Here is a 14,065-nt window from a genome sequence, read left to right on the forward strand (position 1 = left end):
ATCTGCTTAATTACATAAACTATCAGTGTACCCTTACAGATAGTATAGGTCTAGATACAAGGTAGACATTGTGGCAGAGTTAATGCCATTTTATAGCTAGAAGAATCTTAGATCATTTTAGAGGTAAAGTAAGATTGAAATAAAGGCCACTTATCTATTTAATAAGTATATTTTGTTAACAGATTGGACCCTAGGTCTCCTGTTTCCTGTTCCTAACTAATCTGTAACAAGAAATTTGATATTATTGTATTATCAGTGTCAAACTCCTGTAACCTGGTATCCTGAAGCTGGTTTTTAGAAACAGGAAGCTAGTGAATTTTTTGATGATGTTTTACAAAAGGAAAGTTGTAGTTAGCTTATACCCAGCATCTCCAGTTTCTAAAAACTGTGGACATCTGGTGCTCAGAAAGCTTACCCAAAACGTTGGTTCTCTTTGAACATTTCTTCCTGTAATAGGAAGTTAATAAAACTGTGGTACTTCATTCTACTCCCTTCACAGAGGAAATTTATGTCCCTGCTTTGAAGTAGTTTCATCTTTTTGAAGAAGGTAGTTCAGATGTGTTGTACATATGTGTAAATTTTACTGAGAATGTTATTAAGTATGGTAAATCCATCTAGGAGTGGTGATCTTCAAAACAAGCTAACCAGAAACAGTACTTCTCTGTTTTCTGTAGAGTACATGTGTAAATGAATGACAGATTTCCACATTATGAAACTCCTGACTTTCTGAATTAATAAAATGATCCTGAAAGTTAAATTCGTTTTTATATTCTATTATTAGTATTTATGTGTTTACTGTGCTGTTAGTGTTTACATAAAAAGTCACAATGCAAAAACTTTTTTTGTAGGATTATGCTAAAGAGAGATATGGAATATCTTCAATGATACAATCACAAGAAAAACCAGGTTAGTAGCTATGTGACAATAAATAAAGCTTTTTTGCTTTCTAATTCCAGGAAAGCTCTTCATGAAGTTTTAAGTAAGGTTGGCATAAATCTGAAGGTATAATTCTGAAAAGCTTAAATGACATTAATAATCCAAGTAGATGTCATAACCTTGTGTAAACATTGTCAGTTTAGGGTTCCGACTCTAGAAAAGGGAAAAAAAAAATGTTATTAGGTATTGTAGGTTAAATGGTATGTTTTAAATGGTAGATTATATTTTTTAAATATTCCTAAATGATTAGGTAAGATTCAACCGTCGTCTACATAGGAGAGTGGCTAATAATAACTGCCTTCATCACATGTAGCCTTTTTGCATGCTTTAATAAAGCTACCTATTTTACTTCCCCCAACCCCCACAACTTTACTTCTCTGACTGTTTTTAGCTATTACTTATTCCTATTTTGCTTGACTCTTCCCAAACATTTAAATTTTCACTTATTCTCTACAGCATCCTTGAAAACTAAGGAACCAAAGTTGAAAGATAAGAAACTTGACTTACATAGAGTCTGCCAGACCTGGGATTAGAACCAAAGGCCATCTGACCCTAGAGTCCATGGGTCCTTCCATCTTACATCTTCTCTGGCTTCTTTGGCAGTACTCTGATTTGAGTTTTAAAGCCTCCACCCCTACTCCATTTTGTTTACTCTTAGCTTTAGTGTCTGGGAATGAAATTAATTATTCTTGACCCCAGTCTATCTTTTCTCATAACCGCTCTTTTTTGTTAGTGTATGTTGGCATCTTTATATTTCTTTTTTTTTTGGAGACCGAGGCTCGCTCTGTCGCCCAGGCTGGAGTGCAGTGGCATGATCTCAGCTCACTTCAACCTCAGCCTCCCAAGTTCCTACAATTCTCCTGCCTCGGCCTCCTGAGCAACTGGGACTACAGGTGCATGCCGCCACGCCTGGCTTATTTTTTTGTATTTTAGTAGAGATAGGGTTTCACCGTGTTGCCCAGGCTGATCTCGAACTCCTGAACTCAAGGCAATCCACCCATCTCGGCCTCCCAAAGTGCTAGGATTACAGGTGTGAGCCACCGCGCGTGGCCTTATAGTTCTTTGAAATTGACCTGACTCATGTTGTTTCTCTCAGACCTGTAGATTTTTTATTTATATATGTTTGCCTTTCTTTTACTTCTATTTTATATATGTAATTTCAACAGATTTATCTTACTCAACTATTTGACAGTCTTTTTTCTTTTGGTAGACACTTCAAATTATGTCTCTCTTTGGTGCAGTAATTGTAGACCTTTACATTCTCGCCCAATGGAAGCACTGCTTCCAGTTTAGAGGGCTGCCTATGAATATTATGCTTTGGAAATAAAACACCTCAGGTTAATTTTATTGTTATATTTGGTTTACCACATGATCACAAAATCACTTTTCTTTCCCAGCCTTGTTGGGAAAGAATACAATAAAAGACCAAAATTCAGAGACTGAGTTGGGAGGATCACTTGAGCCCAGGAATTTGAAACTAGCCTGGGAAACATAATGAGACCCCATCTCTACAGAAGATAAAAAAATTAGCTAGCCATGGTGGCATACACCTTTTATCCCAGCTACTCAGGAGACTTATGGGAGGATCACTTGAGTCTGTGAGGTCAAGGCTGCGGTGAGCCATGATCACACCACTGGACTTCAGCCTGGGCAACAGAGTGAGACCCTGTCTCAAAAAAAAAAAAAAAAACCCAAAACTAAAATTTCTGAAAATCATTTCCAAAACATAAAGATGAAATAAAATAATTGAGTACAGGTTGAGTATCCCTTAGCCAAAATGCGTGAGACCACAAAAGTGTTTTGGACTTTATTTATTTATTTTTTTTGGACTTTGGAATATTTGCATTATATTTACCACTTGAGCATCCCTAATCTGAAAATCCAAAATCCTCCAATGAGCATCTCCTTTGAATATCATGTCAGCACTCAAAAAGTTTTGGATTTGGGAGCATTTCAGGTTTTCGGGTTAGGAGTGCTCAACCTACATAAAATAGACTATGAGCAGTAAAGTGTAGGGGATGATATTCCTCTGCCAGGGCAAGCAGGAGGAGACACTTGAGACTTTGTTTTCAGGTTAGGTGTCTTTCTCAACTGTACTTCCTTGAGCTGTAATACAAAGAAGCTCACTGGAGTTGAAGTCTTTAACATAGGCCCAAAGCAGCCATTAACATAATTGCTGTTCTTCTTTTGCTGGTAAATCCACAGACTGTTGCGTTCTTCCACTTAGAGAGAAAGATAACCTATGTATGTAATATGGTTATAGTAACATAACAATAAAATTCTACCTTTGGTTTTACCTCTGCAAAAATCCCAATTCTTTGCTCAAGGTAGTTTCCTTTCTCATCTGCTTCCATTTCTCCACGTTAATCACTCTGATGCCCGTGACTCTTAAAAGTGCAGTTTTCAAGCTGAAATCCTACTACCTTGCTTGTTACTGGTTAGCCAGTCATACTGGTGTGAGTATGGCATGGGCTTCAGGTGTGTTCGGATGTATTAAAGGTTGAGAACCCCTATGCTAGTTAATTGCCATGCCACAAGAAAGAAGAGCCATTACCCTTTTTCTTTTCCAAAGTGCTAGTAAAATTATCCTAATTATCACATATCTCTTAGATTTATGCTTTTCTGTTTTGTGTGGTTTTGAGTTGTGATTGCTTGGTTAGCCATTGCTTTTTCAGTCTTGGCATTTTCAAATCTGCCTTTTAAAATCTTCTGCTGATGTGTCTGTCTTTTCTCTTTCACACTTTCTTTTGCCTGAGTTTACACAGCAGACTTGGAAGTTGGCTTAACTCATAAAGTCTGTTGGCAGTGTTTTGCAGAAATCCTCTTATGATGCCAGTGGCTTTAAAATTCCTCTTTCATTCTCTTTGCTTTTGGCTATGAGAACCATGTTATTTATTCTCCTGTAAATGGGATTCTCTCTGCAGCTGCATCTTTTCTTCAGTAGGCAAATTATAAATACATTTAGACAAATTCGGTAAGACATACAGTATTTATAATTTGACTTCATTTTATGTCTCAAAAGGTATTCTTGATATTGTAATGTCATGTCTATTGCTATGTTTAATTTAACTAATACTTAAATGTTTTTCTCTAATCAAATGATTGCATTTAGAAGAGTAGCAAAAATGTTGTTGAATGTTGCGTTGTATACACATCTTTACATAATAGTTGTTTTGTAACTGTTTTCCTGTTTAGGAACTCTAGATGAATGTAATATTTTGTTTAGTATTAGGAGCATAATAGTTGGGGCTCACTTACAGCCAAAAGGCTCGATAGGGAAATGTATGAGATGACATCAAGCATGATTGGATCTTGGGGCTCAGGAAGCATCTACAGGCCTTTCTCCACCTTTTGGCTCTGTTTCCTTTAGGATATTGGCGTCTTTCTCAAATCCTGCAAACATAGCAGGAAAGGTGAAAGCTGCGGCCCTGGGCCTGCACCGTGTCAGCGCAGCAATCCCAGCAAAGAGAGCTTCATTCCCAGCATCTGTATATTTAGTCCCAGAGAAAGACTTTGATTAGCTCAGAGTCACTGCATCCTGGGGAATAGGATACTGCAACTGTCCAGACTTGGCAGAGACTAGCTGACTTAGGTACTGTGGCAGGCAGGCAAAAGTTCCATGTCCTAGGCAGGATAGGCTGTGTTTGGCCTTACAAGTCATTGAAGTGTTCAGATTTGCATTTTGAAACTGTCTGACTTCAAAGGAGACTGAATTAGAAGGGGACACAGGGATTGCAGTTAGGAAGCTATTGCTGTAGTTTAGGTAGGAGACAATAGCTTGGTTTAGTGTGGCGGCAGTGAAGATGGTAGAGAAATAGACGGATTTTAAAAATATGTTTAGAAAGCACAATTCACAAAACTTGAGGCAAATTGCATATGGAACGTGATACAGAAGACAGTGTTGTCAAAGATTGAGAATTATTCAAGATGGTTCCAAGTACTTACGCTAGTTGTCAAAAATAATTATGATCTCTTTGTAAATTCTGAATTTAAAAATTATTTTACTATATAAAAATTGTTTACTGTTATTACAGATCGAGTTTTGGTTCGGGTTAGAGACTTGACAACACAAAAAGCTGATGAAGTTGTTTGGGTGCGTGCAAGAGTTCATACAAGCAGAGCTAAAGGTAGGATTGATTTCTTTGTTAAAGCTCTTTCAGTAAGGACTCCAAATTTTTTGTCTTACATATTCCTTACAGACCAAAGTAAATCTTTAAAAACAAAACAAAAACATATAACTTTTCTTTCTTAAAAGTCACCGTAAAGTATTAACCCAAGGTTAATCAATTTTAGATTCCTGTAAGACATCCTTACAAATAATTTGACCCTAAAGACTGATGAAATCTAAGACTTCAAGCTACTTTTCTAGCATCGCTCTAAAGTTTAATTATTTTCAGCTGGAGAAGGAGTAGCTAAAAATAAAAATAAAAAAAGAGTAAAGTTTAATTATTTAAGTGAAGACTGTTTTTGAGAAACTTCCTGTTTGTTAATATTTTTATATTTGTAATTATCTAGATGAGGAGAGAAGTGAACAAAAGATAAGACTGTGCAATTCAATACAGTAACCACTGACCACATGCAGCTATTTACATTTAAATTCAGTAATTCCGTCATACTAGCTGTATTTCAAGAGTTTAATGACCACATGTGGCTAACGGCTCCCATTTTGGACAGACAGCACAAATACAGAATATTCTCATCATAGAAAGTTCTTTCAGACAGTGCTAAAAATTTAGCCTCAACAACAGAGAAGAAACATTAGGATCATTTAGACAGACCTCTGTTTCTTATAGAAAATTGGCCTACTATAGTGTTCAGAATTGTCTAAAAATATCAATTGACGCGTTAGTTTATAACTTTATGCTTTTCATACTTTTTCACATTTGATCATCCCTACAAGTTTGTAAAGTAGGCAGAACAAGCATTCCTATTCCACTTTATAAATGAGGAAACACGTTCAGAATGAAGCTACTTACCCAAAGTCTCGTAGTAATTGGTGGAGTATAAACAGAAGCTAGAAGCTTTCTAAGACACCTCCGTCTCTTTAGCAGAGTTCTTTGCTTCTGTAGTATTTAATGTCCCATGATAATAACATTTTTTAATTGTGTTTTATAATATTTTTATTGTAGAATTAATACATGCCCATTATTTTAAAAATTCTACTTTGCTTCTATAGTATTTAATATGTCCCATGATATATAGCATTTCTTTTCTTTTCCTTTTTTTTTTTTTTTTTTTTTGAGACAGAGTCTTGCTCTGTCACCCAGGCTGGAGTGCTGTGTTGCGATCTTGGCTCACTGCAACCTCTGCCTCCAGGGTTCGAGTGATTCTCCTGTCTCAGTCTCCCAAGTAGCTGGGGTTATAGGCATGCGCCACCATGCCTGGCAAAGTTTTGTATTTTTAGTAGAGACAGAGTTTCACCATGTTGGCCAGGCTGGTCTTGAACTCCCAACCTCAAATGATCCTCTCGCCTTGGCCTCCCAAAATGCTGCGCCCAGCCAATAGAGCATTTCTTAATTGTGTTTTATAATTTTTTTATTGTAGAATTAATACATGCCCATTATTTTTAAAATTCCGGCACTTTGTACACATATTTCACTCTCAGGGCCACCATTGTTAAGAGTTTGTCTATTCTTTCAGTATCCTCCCCTGATGAATACTGACAGACTTTGAGAAGAATACTGGTGGAGTTTTAAATTTTCGAATAATGTTGATTTGCCTTCCTGAAAGGTTGGGCCATTTATTCTGCCAATAGTCAGTCACATTGTATTATAATCCTTCATTTACTCATCTCTCTCCCGTTATGCTGAGAGCCTTTGTTCTGTCCAAATTGGGCACTTTTTCCTAAACATAGTAATTTAGCAAATTAGAAGATAGGATGCATGCTACAAGTAAGCCTGAACCAAGAATATTTCCCTTCACACCCATCCCTTTATTTTATGACTGCCATGTCTCTTTCTTCTTAACAGTTAAAACATATGAGTGATACTTCCCAGTGGTTATAAGACCTTTTCAATGAGACAGATGTGTGTTTGAATCCTGGATTTGTGCTTACAATCTGTTTACTCTAGGCAAATTGCATAACCTTTTTAATCCTGTGTCTTCTCTTAAAACAAGTATATATTAATACCTAGCTTATAAGATGTTATGTAGTAATATTTATAAAGTATTTAGCTCTATGCTTGGTGCAGTGTAAGCCTTCAATAATCGAGTCATGTTAATGAGCATGACAGTTACTTACTTGCCTTCCATTGTAGTTTTTTATGTGTCTTATTTCCTGTTGTCAGCTCTTGGAAGGTGCTACTGCTTATTTTCTTGCTTTGTTTGGTACACAACACATAATAAGAACCCTACCGAATAATAGATGAATAAAATAGGTGTTTTATACACATATAATAGAGCATTGTCTTCTGGGTCTTACTCTTGCTGTCCAGTAGCTCACTCTAATTGAGATCAGCATGGAAGTATGAAGCATCACGTAAGTGAAAAAATATACAGGTTGAGTATCCCTTATCCAGAATACTTGGGACTGGAAGTGTTTTGGATTTTGGATTTTTTTTTTTTTTTTTTGGAATATTTGCATTACTAGCTGAGCATCCCAAATCTGAAATCCAAAATGCTCCAATGAGCATTTTTTCTGAGAGTCATGTCGGCACTCAAAAAGTTTTTGGATTTCAAAACATTGCAGATCTTTGGATTTGAGAATGTTCTTCCTGTACCATCTGCTAGTGTTTTTTTTTCCATTTGTGACAAATTATTTTAGTCTCTTAATTGATAGTGCCTCCTGCCTCAAAACCTGAAACAAATTGCAAGGTGTAAGGACTTTATTGATGATACGAGCTAATAATGGTGGGCTGATAGGGAGAGTTTATGAGTGTCAATGTTACGAACAGACTGAATGGTTTAAAACTTTCTTAAGAGTTTTTAATTTAGGAATTTCATAGCACTTTTTATTAGTATATTAACTAACTTATTCTTTCTCAAAAAAATGAGTTATTTATGGGTATTGGGGAATTTTGGAGGGGCTAAATGCCAATGCACTATTTTAAAACTCAAACAGCACAAAAACTAAAGAATAAAGCAGAAAATGTAATTCACTTTTTCTGCTCCCAAGAGAATAAAAACACTGTGAAAGTTGGAAATGATAGAAATTGCTTTAAACAAAAATTGATACTTTTTCTTTTACAAAAATTAGTTCATATGCTATATCAGTGTTTTATGTTGCTCTACATGATCATTTACAGTATTTTTAATTTGCAAAATAGAAAAATTTGTTCTAGATTATAAAAGTAATAACCATTTTTTGTGAAATACCCAAGCATTATAGAATTAAATCAGATATAAAGTGGAAAACTGACTGTAATTCTTCTTTACAGATTTGTGGGGTTTTTTCTGTTTGTTTGTTTGAGGTGGAATCTCGCCCTGTCACTCAGGCTGGAGTGCAGTGAGGCGATCTCAGTTCATTGCAACCTCTGCCTCCTGGGTTGAGGCAATTCTCGTGCCTCAGCCTCCCAAGTAGCTGGGATTATAGACACCTGCCACCACGTACAGCTAATTTTTGTATTTCTAGTAGAGATGGGGGCTTTTTTTTTTTTTGAGTCAGGGTCTTGCCCTGTCACCCAGGCTGGAGTGCAGTGGTGTGATCTCGGCTTACTGCAACCTCCTTAGCTAGGACTACAGGCATGCGCCACCATGCCCAGCTGATTTTTGTATTTTTAGTAGAGACGAGGGTCTCACCATGTTGGCCAGGGTGGTCTCAAACTCCTGACCTCAGGTGATCTGCCTACCTCGACCTCCGAAAGTGCTGGGATTACAGGCTTCAGCCATTGTGCCCGGCCTCAGATTTGTTTTTATGGGGAAGTTGAGGGTCAATGTGAGTGTATATGTGTGTTTGAGCTAAAATTTTTTTAATACTCTGTATTATTTTATAACCTGCACTTTTCTTTATCTTTTGGATATCTTTTCATGTCTGTGCGTATAGTCCTGCTGCATCATTGTGTTTTTTTTGTTTTGTTTTGTTTTCTTTTTGAGACGGAGTCTCGCTCTGTCGCCCTGTCGCCTGGGCTGGAGTGCAGTGGCACAGTCTCGGCTCACTGCAAACCCCACCTCCTGGGTTCACATCATTCTGCTGCCTCAGCCTCCCAAGTAGCTGGGACTACAGACACCCGCCACAACGCCCGGCTAATTTTTTTGTGTTTTTAGTAGAGACAGGGTTTCACTGTTAGCCAGGATGGTCTCAGTCTCCTGACCTCGTGATCCACCCACCTCGGCCTCCCAGAGTGCTGGGATTACAGGCGTGAGCCACCGCGCCCGGCCGCATCATTGTTTTTTAATGGTTTCATAGTATTTCATAGTATGGCTATATTTATTTACATATATTTTTCCCATTTGTATAAAGTTCAGGTTTATCCATCGTTGCTTTGTGTTTCAGTCACTGGTTAGATTAAACTTCTTTTCCTGATATGTTAACTATTTTGAACTTCTTTTGTATATTGTTTGTTCTTGCCCTGTTCGTATTTTATTTAAAAAGAACAAATAATTTTCTCCAAGTCTGTTTGCTTTTCAGTTTTTTGAGGTGAAGAGAGGCATTACAAATAATGATCATTATGTCCTTTTCTTTCAGGTGTTTGTATCTCATTTCTTGTTTCTCTTTGCAATACTAGTAGGTTCTCTAGTACTTCAGGGATTCACACAATGAAGAATTTTTGAAAGAGCAGAAATTCCAGTTCTAAATGAATGATTTTGAGTTTAGGGTTCTACATAAAATGTCATTAGAAAATAAATGGCAAAGTTTTAAAAAGTAGATTAAAAGTAGTTTCCCATCCAAGTTTTCTGTTTGTCAGGAGGAGATGTTGAATTTTATCAGACCTTTTTCTAGCATTTCTTCCCTTCAAAATATAATCGTGTTATGTAATGTATATGTAGAGAGGTTCATTATACTATTCACTCTGCTTTTGTGTTTGTTGGAAATTTTCTGTGTAATAAAATAAATTTTAATGTAGTTGATCCTCATTATTCATGGACTGTGTATTCGCAAATTCACCTACTGGCTAAAATGTATTCATAACCCCAGAACACTTGCAGCACTTTCGTGGTCATTCTCAGTCATGCCAGACCTATACATGTGCAGAGTGGCAGAGTATTTGCATCATCCAGTACACACATTCCCAATTAAAGTCAAACACAGTAATGCTTTGCCTTCTTGTTTCAGCTCTCATATTGTAAATAAGTGTTCCTTTCACAGTCTCTTTAATGCCACATTTATGCCTTTTAAAAAAGGACTTTTAAAAACTTTGTGTGGGTACATAGTAGGTGTATATATTTATGAGGTACATGAAATATTTTCAAATAGGCATGCAATGTGTAATAATCACATCATAGAAAATTGGGTATGCATCCCCTCAAGCATTTATTCTTTGTGTTACATACAATCCAGTTATATTCTTTTAATTATTTTTGTTTTTTAAATTTTATTTTTTTTTTGAGACAAGGTCTGGCTCTATGGGCCAGGCTGGCGTGCAGCTGTGTAATCTCAACTCACTGCACCTGTGGCTCCCAGGCTCAAGCCATCCTCCCACAGCCTCCTGAGTAGCTGGGACTACAGGCACATGTCACCACACCCAGCTAATTTTTATTTTTTATTTTTTCATTTTTTTTGTAAAGATGGGGTTTTGCCATGTTGCCCAGACTGGTCTGAAACTCATGAGCTCCAGCTGTCTGTCCACCTCAGCCTCCCAAAGTGCTTGGATTACAGCTGTGAGCCACCACGACACCCAGTCATTCTTTTAGTTATTTTTAAATGTACAATTATGATTGGCTATAGTCCCCCTGTTCTGCTATCAAATACTAGGTCTTATTCATTCTATTTTTTTTTTTTTGGTACCCATTAATTTCCCCAGGACCCCCCGCCTTCAACCCCTATTACCCTTCCCAGCCTCTGGTAACTATCTTTCTATTCTCTATATCCATGAGTTCAATTGTTTTGATTTTTAGATCCCACAAGTAAGTGAGAATATGTGATGTTTGTCTTTCTGTGCCTGGCTTATTTCACTTAAAATGACCTCCAGTTCCATCTATGTTGTTGCAGATGATAGGATCTCATTCTTTTTTATGGCTGAATAGTACTCATTGTGTATATGTAGCACATTTTCTTTATCCATTCATCTGTTGTTAGATACTTAGGTTGCTTCCAAATCTTGGCTGTTGTGAATGCTGCTGCAGTAAACATGAGAGTGTAGATATCTCTTCCATACACTGATTTCCTTTCTTTTGGGTATATACCCAACAGTGAGATTTGCTGGATCATGTGGTAGTTCTATTTTTAGTTTTTTGAGGAACCCCCAAACTGTTCTACATAGTGATTGTACTAATTTACATTCCCACCAGCAGTGTACCAGGGTTGCCCTTCCTCCACATCCTCACCAGCATTTGTTATTTAACTTTTTGTTATAAGCTTTTTTAACTGGAGGGAGATGATACCTCATTGTAGTTTTGATTTGCATTCCTCTGAAGATCAGTGATGATGAGCACTTTTCCTATGCCTGTTTGCCATTTGTAGGTCTTCTTTTGAGAAATGTCTATTTAAATCTTTTGCCCATTTTAAAATTGTATTCGATTTTTTTCCTATAGAGTTGCTTGAGCTCCTTATGTATTCTGGTTAGTAATTCCTCGTCAGATGGGTAGTTTGTAAATACTTTCTCCCATTCTGTGGGTTGTCTCTTCACTTTGTTGATTGTTACCTTTACTGTGCAGAAGCTTTTTAACTTGATGTGATCCCCTTTGTCCATTTCTACTTCAGTTGCCTGTGCTTGTGGAGTATTACTCAAGAAATTTTTGCCCAGACCAGTGTCCTAGAGAGTTTCCCCAATGTTTTCTTGTATTAGTTTTATAGTTTGAAGTCTTAGATTTAGGTCTTCAATTCATTGTGATTTGATTTTTATATAAGGTAAGAGATGGGATCAAGTTTTAGTCTTTTGCATATGGATATCCAGTTTTCCCAGCACCGTTTATTGAAAAGACTGTATTTTCCCCGGTGTGTGCTATTGGCACCTTTGTCAAAAGTGAGTTTACTGTAGATGTGTAGATCTGCTTCTGGATTCTCTCTTCTGTTCCACTGGTCTGTGTGTCTGTTTTTATGCCAGTACCATGTTGTTTTTGGTTACTATAGCTCCGTAGTATAATTTGAAAGTAAGTAATGTGATTCCTCCAGTTTTATTATTTTTGCTCAGCATACCTTTGGCTATTCTAGGTCTTTTGTGATTTCATGTAAATTTTAGGATTTTTTTTTTCTATTTCTGTGGAGAATGTCATTGGTATTTTGATAGGGATTGCACTGAATATGTAGATTACTTTGAGTAGTATGGACATTTTAACAATGTTGATTGTTAACATCCATGAACATGGAATATCTTTCCATTTTTTTGTGTTTCTTCTTCAATTTCTTTCAATAATGTTCTATAGTTTTCAGAGATCTTTCACTTCTTTGGTTAATTCCTAGGTGTTTAATTTTATTTGTGGTTCTTGTATATGGGATTACTTTTTTTTATTTCTTTTTCACATTGTTCACTATTGGCATATAGAAATGCTACTGATGTTTATATGTTGATTTTGTATCCTTCAACTTTACTGGTTGCTGAATTTATCAGTTCTGATAGGTTTTTCTGGAGTCTTTAGGTTTTTCTAAATATAAGATCATAGCATCCACAAAAAAGGATAATTTTACTTCTTCCTTTCCAATTTGGATGCCCTTTATTTATTTCTCTTATCTGATTGCTCTAGCTAAGATTTCTAGTCCTACGTTGAATAACAGTGGTGAAAGTGAGCATCCTTGTCGTGTTTCAGATCTAAGAGAAAAGGATTTCAGTTTTTCCCCATTCAGTACAATACTAGCTGTGTATCTGTCATATATAGCTTTTATTAATGTTGAGGTGTGTTCCTTCTATGCCCAGTTTTTGGGGGGTTTTTATCATGAAGGGATTTGGACTTTATCAACTGCTTTTTTAGCATCAGTTGGAAATAGTCATATGGCTTTTGTCCTTCATCCTGTTGATACAATGTATTACATTGATTGATTTGTATATTTTGAACGTCCTTGCATCCCTGAGATAAATCCCACTTGGTCATGATGAATGATCTTTTTACTGTATTGTTGAATTTGGTTTGCTAGTATTTTGTTGAGGATTTTTGCATCAGTATTTATCAGATAGTGGTCTGTAGTTTTCTTTTTCTGATGTGTCTTTGGTTTTGGTGCCAGGGTAATACTGGCCTCTTAGAATGAGTTTGGAAGTATTTTCTCTTCCTGTGTTTTTTGGAACAGTTTGAGTAAGATTGGTGTGAGTCCTTTAAGTGTTTAGTAGAATTCAGCAGTAAAGCCATCAGGTCCTGGGCTTTTCTTTATTGGGAGACTTTTTATTACGGCTTTAATCTTGTTATTTGTTACTGGTCTGCTCAGGTTTTGGATTTCTTCATGGTTCAATCTTGGTAGGTTGTATGTGTCTAGAAATGTCTTCTAGATTTTCCAACTTACTGGCATATAGTTGCTCATAGTAGCCACTAATCTTTTGAATTTCTGTGGTATCATCTGTTGTAATGTCTCCTTTTTCATCTCTAATTTTATTTATTTAGGTCTTTTCTCTTTTTTCCTTAGTCTGGCTAAAAGCTTATCAGTTTTGTTTATCTTTTCAAAAAACCAACTTTTTGTTTCATTGATCTTTTATATTGTTTCCTTTATTTCAAATTCGTTTATTTCTGCTCTGATCTTTATTATTTCTTCTTCTAATTTTGGGTTCAGCTTGTACTTTTCTAGTTCTTTAAGATGCATTGTTAGGTTATTTGAGGTTCTTTTTTTAGGTAGATACTTATAGGTATAATTTTCCTCTTAGTACAGCTTTCACCGTATCCCTTATGTTTTGGCATGTTGTTTCCATTATCATTTGTTTCAAGAAATTTTTTGATTTCCGTAATTTCTTCATTGACCCACTGGTCATCCCAGAGCATATTGTTTCATTTCCATGTGTTTATATAGTTTCCAGAATTTCTCATTATTGATTTGTAGTGTTATTCTGTTGTGGTCCAAGAAGATGCTTAATGGGTTTTTTTTTTTTTTTGAGACAGGGTCTCACTATGTTGC

At 36.3% G+C, this 14,065-nt stretch overlaps 1 protein-coding gene across 1 annotated transcript in view; it reads left to right on the plus strand.

Annotated features, from left to right (window-relative positions):
- Positions 1-14,065, plus strand: part of DARS1 (aspartyl-tRNA synthetase 1) — an 83,729-nt gene that overhangs the window by 1,317 nt on the left and 68,347 nt on the right. Inside the window, exons 2-3 of the mRNA XM_032145575.2 lie at positions 849-906; positions 4,971-5,063. Coding sequence (XP_032001466.1) covers positions 849-906; positions 4,971-5,063 — 151 coding nt within the window. The remainder of the gene's footprint in view (positions 1-848; positions 907-4,970; positions 5,064-14,065) is intronic.

The sequence above is a fragment of the Hylobates moloch genome, unplaced genomic scaffold (genome assembly GCF_009828535.3).
Source record: "Hylobates moloch isolate HMO894 unplaced genomic scaffold, HMol_V3 SCAFFOLD_24, whole genome shotgun sequence".
NCBI classification, from domain to species: domain Eukaryota; kingdom Metazoa; phylum Chordata; class Mammalia; order Primates; family Hylobatidae; genus Hylobates; species Hylobates moloch.